Raw genomic sequence first — 18,246 nt, 5'->3', positions numbered from 1 at the left:
ATGGAGTCCCTCAGACAGTGGAAGTAAAGCATGGAGTCCCTCAGACAGTGGAAGTAAAGCATGGAGTCCCTCAGACAGTGGAAGTAAAGCATGGAGTCCCTCAGACAGTGGAAGTAAAGCATGGAGTCCCTCAGACAGTGGAAGTAAAGCATGGAGTCCCTCAGACAGTGGAAGTAAAGCATGGAGTCCCTCAGACAGTGGAAGTAAAGCATGGAGTCCCTCAGACAGTGGAAGTAAAGCATGGAGTCCCTCAGACAGTGTCGGCGTAATGAAGGTTGGATGCCATTTTGCCAGTAAACAGACGGACCTATTGATTCCATAAGGGAAGTGTTTCAAGGCCGGTTACGGGAACGGGCCAGATACGGGAACGGGCCAGATACGGGAACGGGCCAGATACGGGAACGGGCCAGATTCCATTGACTCGTCAGTTGTTTTCTGTAAAGAGGCCGTGATAAGCTAACCTCGCCTGACAGCGACACCGTCGCGTAGGCTAACTTTCATCTGTACACACACACACACACACACACACACACACACACACACACACACACACACACACACACACACACACACACACACACACACGTCTACGTTTCATCTCCAGAGCTCCGTGTCCTCTAACCTCGCCAGCTGACATGGATATAGTTTAATCCTGCGGCTCTTTCTCACGTCTTCCACCACCTCCTCCTCCTCCTCCTCTCTTCTAAAACAAAGTTTCTCCTTCCTCTCTTCTTAATCTATCCAATCCCAGCCTAGTGCTTTCTATTAGAGAATGATTGGACCGTTGCCCATGGAGACCAGACATTACACAGGAGGAAGCTCCGTAACAATTCTGATGACACGCTGTTGAAAGAGCTGGACTGTGTGTGACACTGTGTGTGTGTGTGTGTGTAGCAAGGTTATTATAGTAAACAAAAACAAAAAATAATCAAAATGTATAACTAAATTAACAAACAAAGAACTGAAACCATCTTTGACTCCAAAACAAACTAAAATAAAAACCATCATGAATTCTGTTCAGTTCTAGTTGTCAATGGGGTGTTCATGCATTTCATTTTCCTAATTTAGCTTTAAGTTTCTGAATCTGCCGGGTCACAGCGAGGTTGATTTGATCATTTAAAAGGGAGACTCAGCGAGCAGCACTGCAGCTATTGACTAGTAAGGATAAAGCAGTGGACTGTAGAGGTGTGAAGTCAAGGGGAGGGAGATCTGCCCCACGGTTTATAACCAGGACACCTGTTGTGGATTTCCAACGACAAGGCTGAGATCAACATGCCAGTGTTGCCGTAGTTTATCAAATATTTTCTTTATAACGTCGGAAATTAAACGTGTTTTCTAACCCCTTTTATATCACACAGTCACATATTGAAATCATGTTTGTGGAAACGTTGTACAATTAGAGAGCCTGAAATATCACATTTATACGTCTACTGTACACATCACAGCAAACTGGTTCCTGTTTCAGTCGTGTCTTTGGTCACGTTCTCCTGGGTCAAACAAAACCAGCCTGATGATTGGTTGACAATAGAGCCTCAAACAAAAACCCCTGATGATTGGTTGACAATAGAGCCTCAAACAAAAACCAGCCTGATGATTGGTGGACAATAGAGCCTCAAACAAAAACCAGTCTGATGATTGGTGGACAATAGAGCCTCAAACAAAAAACAGCCTGATGATTGGTGGACAATAGAGCCTCTAACAAAAACAGCCTGATGATTGGTGGACAATAGAGCCTCAAACAAAAAACAGCCTAATGATTGGTGGACAATAGAGCCTCTAACAAAAACAGCCTGATGATTGGTGGACAATAGAGCCTCAAACAAAAAACAGCCTGATGATTGGTTGACAATAGAGCCTCAAACAAAAACAGCCTGATGATTGGTGGATAATAGAGCCTCAAACAAAAACCAGCCTGATGATTGGTGGACAATAGAGCTTCCCACAATGCAGGCGATGGCTGCAGAATGAAGTTTAAGAGGAACTGCAGAAACCTTGCAGTCGACTGTAGTCAACGTCATGACCTTTGATCACCTGATTTCTGTTAAAGTTCATGCAGTCGACATTTAGGCGTAAGTCAGGACATTTTGATCCCCAGAATGCAACACACGTTGAAAGGCGTTAACAAAAGTGAAACCGCCCGTCCATTGAGACGAGCACGATGCACGACTTTGCCCTCACAGAGTATCTGCCATAACGTATCTCTCCTACAGTCACACAGAGCATCTGCTATAACGTATCTCTCCTACAGTCACACAGAGCATCTGCTATAACGTATCTCTCCTACAGTCACACAGAGCATCTGCTATAACGTATCTCTCCTACAGTCACACAGAGCATCTGCTATAACGTATCTCTCCTACAGTCACACAGAGCATCTGCTATAACGTGGTAGCTACGTTTTTAAAATATATTTTATTATTTATTTCATCTTTATTTAACCAGGTAGGCCAGTTGAGAACACGTTCTCATTTACAACTGCGACCTGGCCAAGATAAAGCAAAGCAGTTCGACACATTCAACAACAGAGTTACACATGGAATAAACAAAACTTACAGTCAATAATACAGTAGAAAAATAAGTCTATATACAATGTGAGCAAATGAGGTGAGATAAGGGAGGTGAAGGCAAAAAAAAAGGCCATGGTGGCGAAGTAAATAGAATATAGCAAGTAAAACACTGGAATGGTAGATTTGCAGTGGAAGAATGTGCAAAGTAGAAATAGAAATAATGGGGTGCAAAGGAGCAAAATAAATAAATACAGTAGGGGAAGAGGTAGTTGTTTGGGCTAAATTATAGATGGGCTATGTACAGGTGCAGTGATCTGTGAGCTGCTCTGACAGCTGGTGCTTAAAGCTAGTGAGGGAAAACGTTACCAACACAGCAGGAAGTTTAGCCTGGTGCTTAAAGCTAGTGAGGGAAAACGTTACCAAAACAGCAGGAAGTTCAGCCTGGTGCTTAAAGCTAGTGAGGGAAAACGTTACCAACACAGGAAGTTTAGCCTGGTGCTTAAAGCTAGTGAGGGAAAACGTTACCAAAACAGCAGGAAGTTCAGCCTGGTGCTTAAAGCTAGTGAGGGAAAACGTTACCAAAACAGCAGGAAGTTCAGCCTGGTGCTTAAAGCTAGTGAGGGGAAACGTTACCAAAACAGCAGGAAGTTCAGCCTGGTGCTTAAAGCTAGTGAGGGAAAACGTTACCAAAACAGCAGGAAGTTTAGCCTGGTGCTTAAAGCTAGTGAGGGAAAACGTTACCAAAACAGCAGGAAGTTTAGCCTGGTGCTTAAAGCTAGTGAGGGAAAACGTTACCAAAACAGCAGGAAGTTCAGCCTGGTGCTTAAAGCTAGTGAGGGAAAACGTTACCAAAACAGCAGGAAGTTTAGCCTGGTGCTTAAAGCTAGTGAGGGAAAACGTTACCAAAACAGCAGGAAGTTTAGCCTGGTGCTTAAAGCTAGTGAGGGAAAACGTTACCAAAACAGCAGGAAGTTTAGCCTGGTGCTTAAAGCTAGTGAGGGAAAACGTTACCAAAACAGCAGGAAGTTTAGCCTGGTGCTTCAGCGCTCCTGGTTGTTGTAAACATTTACCCACTACTGCTGCGTCTACATCATCTCACTCAGTCTACCCCACTACTGCTGCGTCTACACCATCTCACTCAGTCTACCCCACTACTGCTGCGTCTACACCATCTCACTCAGTCTACCCCACTACTGCTGCGTCTACACCATCTCACTCAGTCTACCCCACTACTGCTGCGTCTACACCATCTCACTCAGTCTACCCCACTACTGCTGCGTCTACACCATCTCACTCAGTCTACCCCACTACTGCTGCGTCTACACCATCTCACTCAGTCTACCCCCACTACTGCTGCGTCTACACCATCTCACTCAGTCTACCCCACTACTGCTGCGTCTACACCATCTCACCCAGTCTACCCCCACTACTGCTGCGTCTACACCATCTCACTCAGTCTACCCCACTACTGCTGCGTCTACACCATCTCACTCAGTCTACCCCACTACTGCTGCGTCTACATCATCTCACTCAGTCTACCCCCACTACTGCTGCGTCTACATCATCTCACTCAGTCTACCCCCACTACTGCTGCGTCTACACCATCTCACCCAGTCTACCCCACTACTGCTGCGTCTACACCATCTCACTCAGTCTACCCCACTACTGCTGCGTCTACACCATCTCACTCAGTCTACCCCACTACTGCTGCGTCTACATCATCTCACTCAGTCTACCCCCACTACTGCTGCGTCTACACCATCTCACTCAGTCTACCCCACTACTGCTGCGTCTACACCATCTCACTCAGTCTACCCCACTACTGCTGCGTCTACACCATCTCACTCAGTCTACCCCCACTACTGCTGCGTCTACACCATCTCACTCAGTCTACCCCACTACTGCTGCGTCTACACCATCTCACTCAGTCTACCCCACTACTGCTGCGTCTACACCATCTCACTCAGTCTACCCCCACTACTGCTGCGTCTACATCATCTCACTCAGTCTACCCCACTACTGCTGCGTCTACACCATCTCACTCAGTCTACCCCACTACTGCTGCGTCTACACCATCTCACTCAGTCTACCCCACTACTGCTGCGTCTACACCATCTCACCCAGTCTACCCCACTACTGCTGCGTCTACATCATCTCACTCAGTCTACCCCCACTACTGCTGCGTCTACACCATCTCACCCAGTCTACCCCACTACTGCTGCGTCTACATCATCTCACTCAGTCTACCCCACTACTGCTGCGTCTACACCATCTCACTCAGTCTACCCCCACTACTGCTGCGTCTACACCATCTCACCCAGTCTACCCCACTACTGCTGCGTCTACATCATCTCACTCAGTCTACCCCCACTACTGCTGCGTCTACACCATCTCACTCAGTCTACCCCCACTACTGCTGCGTCTACACCATCTCACTCAGTCTACCCCACTACTGCTGCGTCTACATCATCTCACTCAGTCTACCCCCACTACTGCTGCGTCTACACCATCTCACTCAGTCTACCCCACTACTGCTGCGTCTACATCATCTCACTCAGTCTACCCCACTACTGCTGCGTCTACACCATCTCACCCAGTCTACCCCACTACTGCTGCGTCTACACCATCTCACTCAGTCTACCCCACTACTGCTGCGTCTACACCATCTCACCCAGTCTACCCCACTACTGCTGCGTCTACACCATCTCACCCAGTCTACCCCACTACTGCTGCGTCTACACCATCTCACTCAGTCTACCCCCACTACTGCTGCGTCTACACCATCTCACCCAGTCTACCCCACTACTGCTGCGTCTACACCATCTCACCCAGTCTACCCCACTACTGCTGCGTCTACACCATCTCACTCAGTCTACCCCCACTACTGCTGCGTCTACACCATCTCACTCAGTCTACCCCCACTACTGCTGCGTCTACACCATCTCACTCAGTCTACCCCCACTACTGCTGCGTCTACATCATCTCACTCAGTCTACCCCACTACTGCTGCGTCTACACCATCTCACTCAGTCTACCCCCACTACTGCTGCGTCTACATCATCTCACTCAGTCTACCCCACTACTGCTGCGTCTACACCATCTCACCCAGTCTACCCCCACTACTGCTGCGTCTACACCATCTCACTCAGTCTACCCCCACTACTGCTGCGTCTACATCATCTCACTCAGTCTACCCCCACTACTGCTGCGTCTACACCATCTCACTCAGTCTACCCCACTACTGCTGCGTCTACACCATCTCACCCAGTCTACCCCACTACTGCTGCGTCTACACCATCTCACTCAGTCTACCCCCACTACTGCTGCGTCTACATCATCTCACTCAGTCTACCCCACTACTGCTGCGTCTACACCATCTCACTCAGTCTACCCCACTACTGCTGCGTCTACACCATCTCACCCAGTCTACCCCACTACTGCTGCGTCTACATCATCTCACTCAGTCTACCCCACTACTGCTGCGTCTACACCATCTCACTCAGTCTACCCCACTACTGCTGCGTCTACACCATCTCACTCAGTCTACCCCCACTACTGCTGCGTCTACACCATCTCACTCAGTCTACCCCACTACTGCTGCGTCTACATCATCTCACTCAGTCTACCCCCACTACTGCTGCGTCTACACCATCTCACTCAGTCTACCCCACTACTGCTGCGTCTACACCATCTCACTCAGTCTACCCCACTACTGCTGCGTCTACACCATCTCACCCAGTCTACCCCACTACTGCTGCGTCTACACCATCTCACTCAGTCTACCCCCACTACTGCTGCGTCTACATCATCTCACTCAGTCTACCCCACTACTGCTGCGTCTACACCATCTCACTCAGTCTACCCCACTACTGCTGCGTCTACACCATCTCACTCAGTCTACCCCACTACTGCTGCGTCTACACCATCTCACTCAGTCTACCCCACTACTGCTGCGTCTACACCATCTCACCCAGTCTACCCCCACTACTGCTGCGTCTACATCATCTCACTCAGTCTACCCCACTACTGCTGCGTCTACACCATCTCACTCAGTCTACCCCCACTACTGCTGCGTCTACACCATCTCACTCAGTCTACCCCCACTACTGCTGCGTCTACACCATCTCACCCAGTCTACCCCACTACTGCTGCGTCTACACCATCTCACTCAGTCTACCCCACTACTGCTGCGTCTACACCATCTCACTCAGTCTACCCCACTACTGCTGCGTCTACATCATCTCACTCAGTCTACCCCACTACTGCTGCGTCTACACCATCTCACTCAGTCTACCCCCACTACTGCTGCGTCTACACCATCTCACTCAGTCTACCCCACTACTGCTGCGTCTACACCATCTCACTCAGTCTACCCCCACTACTGCTGCGTCTACACCATCTCACTCAGTCTACCCCACTACTGCTGCGTCTACACCATCTCACTCAGTCTACCCCACTACTGCTGCGTCTACATCATCTCACTCAGTCTACCCCACTACTGCTGCGTCTACACCATCTCACTCAGTCTACCCCCACTACTGCTGCGTCTACACCATCTCACTCAGTCTACCCCCACTACTGCTGCGTCTACATCATCTCACTCAGTCTACCCCACTACTGCTGCGTCTACACCATCTCACTCAGTCTACCCCCACTACTGCTGCGTCTACACCATCTCACTCAGTCTACCCCACTACTGCTGCGTCTACACCATCTCACTCAGTCTACCCCCACTACTGCTGCGTCTACACCATCTCACTCAGTCTACCCCCACTACTGCTGCGTCTACACCATCTCACTCAGTCTACCCCACTACTGCTGCGTCTACACCATCTCACTCAGTCTACCCCACTACTGCTGCGTCTACACCATCTCACTCAGTCTACCCCACTACTGCTGCGTCTACACCATCTCACTCAGTCTACCCCCACTACTGCTGCGTCTACACCATCTCACTCAGTCTACCCCCACTACTGCTGCGTCTACACCATCTCACTCAGTCTACCCCACTACTGCTGCGTCTACACCATCTCACTCAGTCTACCCCACTACTGCTGCGTCTACATCATCTCACTCAGTCTACCCCCACTACTGCTGCGTCTACATCATCTCACTCAGTCTACCCCACTACTGCTGCGTCTACACCATCTCACTCAGTCTACCTGTATGCGTTACCGCAGGAATTTACATTATAAAAATGTAAGATAAAACACCGAAAAATATCTTGCTGCATTTTGTAAAGGCAGAGATAAAATGACTCCCCTGTGTGATTCACGCTTGCCTGAGTGGACTAAACCATTGTGGAGGCCTGTCTCAGTGGACTGATCCATTGTGGAGGCCTGTCTCAGTGGACTGATCCATTGTGGAGGTCTGTCTCAGTGGACTGATCCATTGTGGAGGTCTGTCTCAGTGGACTGATCCATTGTGGAGGCCTGTCTCAGTGGACTAATCCATTGTAAAGGTCTGTCTCAGTGGACTGATCCATTGTGGAGGCCTGTCTCTCAGTGGACTAAACCATTGTGGAGGCCTGTCTCTCAGTGGACTGATCCATTGTGGAGGCCTGTCTCAGTGGACTAATCCATTGTAGGGGCCTGTCTCAGTGGACTAATCCATTGTGGAGGCCTGTCTCAGTGGACTGATCCATTGTGGAGGCCTGTCTCAGTGGACTGATCCATTGTGGAGGCCTGTGTCAGTGGACTGATCCATTGTGGAGGCCTGTCTCAGTGGACTAAACCATTGTGGAGGCCTGTCTCAGTGGACTGATCCATTGTAGAGGCCTGTCTCAGTGGACTGATCCATTGTAGAGGCCTGTCTCAGTGGACTGATCCATTGTAGAGGCCTGTCTCAGTGGACTGATCCATTGTAGAGGCCTGTCTCAGTGGACTGATCCATTGTAGAGGCCTGTCTCAGTGGACTGATCCATTGTAGAGGCCTGTCTCAGTGGACTAATCCATTGTGGAGGCCTGTCTCAGTGGACTGATCCATTGCGGAGGCCTGTCTCAGTGGACTAATCCATTGTGGAGGCCTGTCTCAGTGGACTGATCCATTGCGGAGGCCTGTCTCAGTGGACTGATCCATTGCGGAGGCCTGTCTCAGTGGACTGATCCATTGTGGAGGCCTGTCTCAGTGGACTGATCCATTGTGGAGGCCTGTCTCAGTGGACTGATCCATTGTGGAGGCCTGTCTCAGTGGACTAAACCATTGTGGAGGCCTGTCTCAGTGGACTAAACCATTGTGGAGGCCTGTCTCAGTGGACTAAACCATTGTGGAGGCCTGTCTCAGTGGACTGATCCATTGTGGAGGCCTGTCTCAGTGGACAGATCCATTGTGGAGGCCTGTCTCAGTGGACTGATCCATTGTGGAGGCCTGTCTCAGTGGACTGATCCATTGCGGAGGCCTGTCTCAGTGGACTAATCCATTGTAGAGGCCTGTCTCAGTGGACTAATCCATTGTGGAGGCCTGTCTCAGTGGACTGATCCATTGCGGAGGCCTGTCTCAGTGGACTGATCCATTGCGGAGGCCTGTCTCAGTGGACTGATCCATTGCGGAGGCCTGTCTCAGTGGACTGATCCATTGCGGAGGCCTGTCTCAGTGGACTGATCCATTGCGGAGGCCTGTCTCAGTGGACTGATCCATTGCGGAGGCCTGTCTCAGTGGACTGATCCATTGCGGAGGCCTGTCTCAGTGGACTGATCCATTGCGGAGGCCTGTCTCAGTGGACTGATCCATTGCGGAGGCCTGTCTCAGTGGACTGATCCATTGCGGAGGCCTGTCTCAGTGGACTGATCCATTGCGGAGGCCTGTCTCAGTGGACTAAACCATTGTGGAGGCCTGTCTCAGTGGACTGATCCATTGCGGAGGCCTGTCTCAGTGGACTGATCCATTGCGGAGGCCTGTCTCAGTGGACTGATCCATTGCGGAGGCCTGTCTCAGTGGACTAAACCATTGCGGAGGCCTGTCTCTCAGTGGACTGATCCATTGTGGAGGCCTGTCTCAGTGGACTAATCCATTGTAGGGGCCTGTCTCAGTGGACTAATCCATTGTGGAGGCCTGTCTCAGTGGACTGATCCATTGTGGAGGCCTGTCTCAGTGGACTGATCCATTGTGGAGGCCTGTCTCAGTGGACTGATCCATTGTGGAGGCCTGTCTCAGTGGACTAAACCATTGTGGAGGCCTGTCTCAGTGGACTGATCCATTGTGGAGGCCTGTCTCAGTGGACTGATCCATTGTAGAGGCCTGTCTCAGTGGACTGATCCATTGTAGAGGCCTGTCTCAGTGGACTGATCCATTGTAGAGGCCTGTCTCAGTGGACTGATCCATTGTAGAGGCCTGTCTCAGTGGACTAATCCATTGTGGAGGCCTGTCTCAGTGGACTGATCCATTGCGGAGGCCTGTCTCAGTGGACTAATCCATTGTGGAGGCCTGTCTCAGTGGACTGATCCATTGCGGAGGCCTGTCTCAGTGGACTGATCCATTGCGGAGGCCTGTCTCAGTGGACTGATCCATTGTGGAGGCCTGTCTCAGTGGACTGATCCATTGTGGAGGCCTGTCTCAGTGGACTGATCCATTGTGGAGGCCTGTCTCAGTGGACTAATCCATTGTGGAGGCCTGTCTCAGTGGACTAATCCATTGTGGAGGCCTGTCTCAGTGGACTAAACCATTGTGGAGGCCTGTCTCAGTGGACTGATCCATTGTGGAGGCCTGTCTCAGTGGACAGATCCATTGTGGAGGCCTGTCTCAGTGGACTGATCCATTGTGGAGGCCTGTCTCAGTGGACTGATCCATTGCGGAGGCCTGTCTCAGTGGACTAATCCATTGTAGAGGCCTGTCTCAGTGGACTAATCCATTGCGGAGGCCTGTCTCAGTGGACTGATCCATTGCGGAGGCCTGTCTCAGTGGACTGATCCATTGCGGAGGCCTGTCTCAGTGGACTGATCCATTGCGGAGGCCTGTCTCAGTGGACTGATCCATTGCGGAGGCCTGTCTCAGTGGACTGATCCATTGCGGAGGCCTGTCTCAGTGGACTGATCCATTGCGGAGGCCTGTCTCAGTGGACTGATCCATTGCGGAGGCCTGTCTCAGTGGACTGATCCATTGCGGAGGCCTGTCTCAGTGGACTGATCCATTGCGGAGGCCTGTCTCAGTGGACTGATCCATTGCGGAGGCCTGTCTCAGTGGACTGATCCATTGCGGAGGCCTGTCTCAGTGGACTGATCCATTGCGGAGGCCTGTCTCAGTGGACTAAACCATTGTGGAGGCCTGTCTCAGTGGACTGATCCATTGCGGAGGCCTGTCTCAGTGGACTGATCCATTGCGGAGGCCTGTCTCAGTGGACTAAACCATTGCGGAGGCCTGTCTCAGTGGACTAAACCATTGCGGAGGCCTGTCTCAGTGGACTAAACCATTGCGGAGGCCTGTCTCAGTGGACTAAACCATTGCGGAGGCCTGTCTCAGTGGACTAAACCATTGCGGAGGCCTGTCTCAGTGGACTAAACCATTGTGGAGGCGGCGGGGATGGTTCACCACAATCACCAGTAGAACATTTACCGTTCTCATCTACAATGTTTGGTTAGGGTCATTTCTGTTAATGTATTCAATATATTATTATTCCAGTCGTTTACCCTTCTCATTGTCTGATTGGACACGTTGTTTGTCATTTACCTTCTCATTGTCTGATTGGACACGTTGTTTGCAGAGCCTTCAACCTCGACTACACTTGTGAGGAACACGTCTTGGTTTAGTTCATTCCATTTACGAGTCAATTTATTCACTGTCTTTTGTTTTGTAGCTCCTGTCAATGTTGAGGAAGGACACACACCTGCTTACACATAGAAGTAGGTCTATAGACTACCTGATTACACATAGAAGTAGGTCTATAGGCTACCTGGCCCTGATTACACATAAAGGTAGGTCTATAGGCTACCTGGCCCTGATTACACATAGAAGTAGTACTATAGACTACCTGGCCCTGATTACACATAGAAGTAGGACTATAGACTACCTGATTACACATAGAAGTAGGACTATAGACTACCTGGCCCTGATTACACATAGAAGTAGGTCTATAGACTACCTGGCCCTGATTACACATAGAAGTAGGTCTATAGACTACCTGGCCCTGATTACACATAGAAGTAGGTCTATAGGCTACCTGGCCCTGATTACACATAGAAGTAGGTCTATAGGCTACCTGGCCCTGATTACACATAGAAGTAGGTCTATAGGCTACCTGGCCCTGATTACACATAGAAGTAGGTCTATAGACTACCTGATTACACATAGAAGTAGGTCTATAGGCTACCTGGCCCTGATTACACATAGAAGTAGGTCTATAGACTACCTGGCCCTGATTACACATAGAAGTAGGTCTATAGACTACCTGGCCCTGATTACACATAGAAGTAGGTCTATAGACTACCTGGCCCTGATTACACATAGAAGTAGGTCTATAGGCTACCTGGCCCTGATTACACATAGAAGTAGGTCTATAGACTACCTGGCCCTGATTACACATAGAACTAGGTCTATAGGCTACCTGGCCCTGATTACACATAGAAGTAGGTCTATAGACTACCTGATTACACATAGACGTAGGTCTATAGGCTACCTGGCCCTGATTACACATAGAAGTAGGTCTATAGGCTACCTGATTACACATAGAAGTAGGTCTATATGCTACCTGATTACACATAGAAGTAGGTCTATAGACTACCTGATTACACATAGAAGTAGGTCTATAGGCTACCTGATTACACATAGAAGTAGGTCTATAGGCTACCTGATTACACATAGAAGTAGGTCTATAGGCTACCTGATTACACATAGAAGTAGGTCTATAGGCTACCTGGCCCTGATTACACATAGAAGTAGGTCTATAGACTACCTGATTACACATAGAAGTAGGTCTATAGACTACCTGATTACACATAGAAGTAGGTCTATAGACTACCTGATTACACATAGAAGTAGGTCTATAGACTACCTGATTACACATAGAAGTAGGTCTATAGGCTACCTGGCCCTGATTACACATAGAAGTAGGTCTATAGGCTACCTGGCCCTGATTACACATAGAAGTAGGTCTATAGGCTACCTGGCCCTGATTACACATAGAAGTAGGTCTATAGGCTACCTGGCCCTGATTACACATAGAAGTAGGTCTATAGGCTACCTGGCCCTGATTACACATAGAAGTAGGTCTATAGACTACCTGGCCCTGATTACACATAGAAGTAGGTCTATAGACTACCTGATTACACATAGAAGTAGGTCTATAGGCTACCTGGCCCTGATTACACATAGAAGTAGGTCTATAGACTACCTGGCCCTGGTTACACATAGAAGTAGGTCTATAGACTACCTGATTACACATAGAAGTAGGTCTATAGACTACCTGGCCCTGATTACACATAGAAGTAGGTCTATAGACTACCTGATTACACATAGAAGTAGGTCTATAGACTACCTGGCCCTGATTACACATAGAAGTAGGTCTATAGACTACCTGATTACACATAGAAGTAGGTCTATAGACTACCTGGCCTGATTACACATAGAAGTAGGTCTATAGGCTACCTGGCCCTGATTACACATAGAAGTAGGTCTATAGACTACCTGGCCCTGATTACACATAGAAGTAGGTCTATAGGCTACCTGGCCCTGATTACACATAGAAGTAGGTCTATAGGCTACCTGGCCCTGATTACACATAGAAGTAGGACTATAGACTACCTGGCCCTGATTACACATAGAAGTAGGTCTATAGACTACCTGGCCCTGATTACACATAGAAGTAGGTCTATAGACTACCTGGCCCTGATTACACATAGAAGTAGGTCTATAGGCTACCTGGCCCTGATTACACATAGAAGTAGGTCTATAGGCTACCTGATTACACATAGAAGTAGGTCTATAGACTACCTGGCCCTGATTACACATAGAAGTAGGTCTATAGGCTACCTGGCCCTGATTACACATAGAAGTAGGTCTATAGGCTACCTGGCCCTGATTACACATAGAAGTAGGTCTATAGGCTACCTGGCCCTGATTACACATAGAAGTAGGTCTATAGGCTACCTGGCCCTGATTACACATAGAAGTAGGTCTATAGACTACCTGGCCCTGATTACACATAGAAGTAGACCTATAAACTACCTGATTACACATAGAAGTAGGTCTATAGGCTACCTGGCCCTTATTACACATAGAAGTAGGTCTATAGACTACCTGATTACACATAGAAGTAGGTCTATAGGCTACCTGGCCCTGATTACACATAGAACTAGGTCTATAGGCCCTGATTACATGTTGACACACCGTCTCTTTAACATCTGTCTCCAACTCTCTCTATCCATGTTGATACACTACTTTAGACCAGGGCCCTATGGCACCCTATTCCCTATATAGTGCACTACTTTAGACCAGAGCCCTATTTTGGGATGCGGTATGGATCTCTCTTCTCTTTTCACGCTGGCTGTTTCCATAAAGTCCAATCACGTTTCCAATTTATACGGCATGACTTTTCTTTTGACTTCCTGAAGGATGGGGACAAATGGAACAAAATGGTCTGTCTGTCAGATGGACACCCCCACGAGAGATCCCTATTAAATAATGATTTCCTATGCTACGGTTATACCTCCCCGACGCTCTTTTTCAAAACATAAAGGCAATTAATGACACGGCCTTTGGAATACGTACCTGCAGCTAGTTCATTAACCACACAGGTGTTAGGTTTCAATCCAATATGCTTCTTAAAGTGGGAAGATGAATGAAATGTCAAGATGTTTTGTTGAACATTTTTTAAAAGCCTGTGGATTTCCCCAGTAATAACAGAGAGGTTTTTCTAGCTAAAGAGATCAACATGGAGATGTTCAGGGTGGATCGTACTCGGGGCTCCAACATGGAGATGTTCAGGGTGGATCGTACTCGGGGCTCCAACATGGTAATGTTCAGGGTGGATCGTACTCGGGGCTCCAACATGGTGATGTTCAGGGTGGATCGTACTCGGGGCTCCAACATGGAGATGTTCAGGGTGGATCGTACTCGGGGCTCCAACATGGTGATGTTCAGGGTGGATCGTACTCAGGGCTCCAACATGGAGATGTTCAGGGTGGATCGTACTCGGGGCTCCAACATGGAGATGTTCAGGGTGGATCGTACTCAGGGCTCCAACATGGTGATGTTCACACCAGATGTTCAGGATGGATCGTACTCGGGGCTCCAACATGGAGATGTTCAGGGTGGATCGTACTCAGGGCTCCAACATGGTGATGTTCACACCAGATGTTCAGGGTGGATCGTACTCGGGGCTCCAACATGGAGATGTTCACACCAGATGTTCAGGGTGGATCGTACTCTGGGCTCCAACATGGAGATGTTCAGGGTGGATCGTACTCGGGGCTCCAACATGGAGATGTTCAGGGTGGATCGTACTCAGGGCTCCAACATGGAGATGTTTACAGCAGATGTTCAGGGTGGATCGTACTCGGGGCTCCAACATGGAGATGTTCAGGGTGGATCGTACTCAGGGCTCCAACATGGAGATGTTCACACCAGATGTTCAGGGTGGATCGTACTCAGGGATCCAACATGGTGATGTTCACACCAGATGTTCAGGGTGGATCGTACTCGGGGCTCCAACATGGAGATGTTCAGGGTGGATCGTACTCAGGGCTCCAACATGGAGATGTTCACACCAGATGTTCAGGGTGGATCGTACTCAGGGCTCCAACATGGAGATGTTCACCCCAGATGTTCAGGGTGGATCGTACTCAGGGCTCCAACATGGAGATGTTCACCCCAGATGTTCAGGGTGGATCGTACTCAGGGCTCCAACATGGAGATGTTCACACCAGATGTTCAGGGTGGATCGTACTCAGGGCTCCAACATGTCCTTTAATGTTTTACCAGTTCAGCTCTGTTACTGGGAGACAACCGCTCAGTGGGCTTCAACTTTTAACCTGCCTAACATATATTTATCTCTCTCCCTCTCTCTCTCCACATTTCTCTCTCTCTCTCCACATTTCTCTCTCTCTCTCCACATTTCTCTCTCTCTCTCCACATTTCTCTCTCCACATTTCTCTCTCTCTCTCCACATTTCTCTCTCCACATTTCTCTCTCCACATTTCTCTCTCTCTCTCCACATTTCTCTCTCCACATTTCTCTCTCCACATTTCTCTCTCTCTCTCCACATTTCTCTCTCTCTCTCCACATTTCTCTCTCCACATTTCTCTCTCTCTCTCCACATTTCTCTCTCCACATTTCTCTCTCCACATTTCTCTCTCTCTCTCCACATTTCTCTCTCCACATTTCTCTCTCTCTCTCCACATTTCTCTCTCTCTCTCCACATTTCTCTCTCTCTCTCCACATTTCTCTCTCTCTCTCCACATTTCTCTCTCCACATTTATCTCTCTCTCTCCACATTTCTCTCTCTCTCTCCACATTTCTCTCTCCACATTTCTCTCTCTCTCTCCACATTTCTCTCTCTCTCTCCACATTTCTCTCTCTCCACCTTTCTCTCTCTCTCTCCTCTCCCCCAGGAGGATATGAACCTGAATGAGGACAAGAAGGCTCCTCTGAGAGAGAAAGATCTGACCACCAAGAGAGAGATGGTTATCCAGTACATTGTTACTGCCTCGAAGACAGTAGGTAGATATTTACTGTTCCTCATGTGGTAGGACACTGAGGCTTGTAGTGGTGTGGGGCTAGAGACAGTAGGTGGAGATTTACTGTTCCTCATGTGGTAGGACACTGAGGCTTGTAGTGGTGTGGGGCTAGAGACAGTAGGTGGAGATGTACTGTTCCTAATGTGGTAGGAAACTGAGGCTTGTAGTGGTGTGGGGCTAGAGACAGTAGGTGGAGATTTACTGTTCCTAATGTGGTAGGACACTGAGGCTTGTAGTGGTGTGGGGCTAGAGACAGTAGGTGGAGATTTACTGTTCCTCATGTGGTAGGACACTGAGGCTTGTAGTGGTGTGGGGCTAGAGACAGTAGGTGGAGATTTACTGTTCCTAATGTGGTAGGAAACTGAGGCTTGTAGTGGTGTGGGGCTAGAGACAGTAGGTGGAGATGTACTGTTCCTAATATGGTAGGACACTGAGGCTTGTAGTGGTGTGGGGCTAGAGACAGTAGGTGGAGATTTACTGTTCCTAATGTGGTAGGAAACTGAGGCTTGTAGTGGTGTGGGGCTAGAGACAGTAGGTGGAGATTTACTGTTCCTAATGTGGTAGGAAACTGAGGCTTGTAGTGGTGTGGGGCTAGAGACAGTAGGTGGAGATTTACTGTTCCTAATGTGGTAGGACACTGAGGCTTGTAGTGGTGTGGGGCTAGAGACAGTAGGTGGAGATTTACTGTTCCTAATGTGGTAGGAAACTGAGGCTTGTAGTGGTGTGGGGCTAGAGACAGTAGGTGGAGATTTACTGTTCCTAATGTGGTAGGAAACTGAGGCTTGTAGTGGTGTGGGGCTAGAGACAGTAGGTGGAGGTTTACTGTTCCTAATGTGGTAGGACACTGAGGCTTGTAGTGGTGTGGGGCTAGAGACAGTAGGTGGATATTTACTGTTCCTAATGTGGTAGGAAACTGAGGCTTGTAGTGGTGTGGGGCTAGAGACAGTAGGTGGAGATTTACTGTTCCTCATGTGGTAGGAAACTGAGGCTTGTAGTGGTGTGGGGCTAGAGACAGTAGGTGGAGATTTACTGTTCCTAATGTGGTAGGACACTGAGGCTTGTGTAGCAGGGAACTTAACTCCTAGTATTGGGTGTGTGTGGGGCTAGGGACTGTGTGTGTGTTGCTAGGGACAGTGTGTGTGTGTGTGTGTGTGTGACTAGGGACTGTGTGTGTGTGTGTGTGTGTGTGTGTGTGTGTGTGTGTGTGTGTGTGTGTGACTAGGTGTGTGTGTGTGTGTGTGTGTGACTAGGGACTGTGTGTGTGTGTGTGTGTGTGACTAGGACTGTGTGTGTGTGTGACTAGGGACTGTGTGTGTGTGTGTGACTAGGGACTGTGTGTGTGTGTGTGACTAGGGACTGTGTGTGTGTGTGTGACTAGGGACAGTGTGTGTGTGTGACTAGGGACAGTGTGTGTGTGTGACTAGGGACTGTGTGTGTGACTAGGGACAGTGTGTGTGTGTGTGTGGCTAGGGACAGTGTGTGTGTGTGTGGCTAGGGACAGTGTGTGTGTGTGTGGCTAGGGACAGTGTGTGTGTGTGTGGCTAGGGACTGTGTGTGTGTGGCTTGGGACTGTGTGTGTGTGTGTGTGTGTTAGGGCCTGTGTGTGTGTGTGTGTGTGTTAGGGCCTGTGTGTGTGTGTGTGTTAGGGCCTGTGTGTGTGTGTGTGTGTTAGGGCCTGTGTGTGTGGCTAGGGACTGTGTGTGTGGCTAGGGACTGTGTGTGTGTGTGTGTGTGGCTAGGGACTGTGTGTGTGTGTGTGTGGCTATGGACTGTGTGTGTGGCTAGGGACAGTGTGTGTGTGTGGGGCTAGGGACAGTGTGTGTGTGTGGGGCTAGGGACAGTGTGTGTGTGTGTGGGGCTAGGGACAGTGTGTGTGTGTGTGTGGGGCTAGGGACAGTGTGTGTGTGTGTGTGGGGCTAGGGACAGTGTGTGTGTGTGTGTGTGTGGGGCTAGGGACAGTGTGTGTGTGTGTGGGGCTAGGGACAGTGTGTGTGTGTGGGGCTAGGGACAGTGTGTGTGTGTGTGGGGCTAGGGACAGTGTGTGTGTGTGTGGGGCTTGAGACAGTGTGTGTGTG

General features: G+C 49.2%; 1 protein-coding gene across 1 annotated transcript in view; it reads left to right on the top strand.

Annotated features, from left to right (window-relative positions):
* Positions 1 to 16,591, top strand: part of diaph3 (diaphanous-related formin 3) — a 75,433-nt gene extending 58,842 nt beyond the window's left edge. Inside the window, exon 4 of the mRNA XM_038986958.1 lies at positions 16,046 to 16,591. Coding sequence (XP_038842886.1) covers positions 16,046 to 16,183 — 138 coding nt within the window. The 3' untranslated portion in view covers positions 16,184 to 16,591. The remainder of the gene's footprint in view (positions 1 to 16,045) is intronic.
* The last annotated feature ends 1,655 nt before the right edge of the window (positions 16,592 to 18,246 follow it).

Source organism: Salvelinus namaycush, unplaced genomic scaffold, assembly GCF_016432855.1.
Source record: "Salvelinus namaycush isolate Seneca unplaced genomic scaffold, SaNama_1.0 Scaffold61, whole genome shotgun sequence".
NCBI lineage: Eukaryota > Metazoa > Chordata > Actinopteri > Salmoniformes > Salmonidae > Salvelinus > Salvelinus namaycush.
This window is presented reverse-complemented; position numbering and strand designations above follow the sequence as displayed.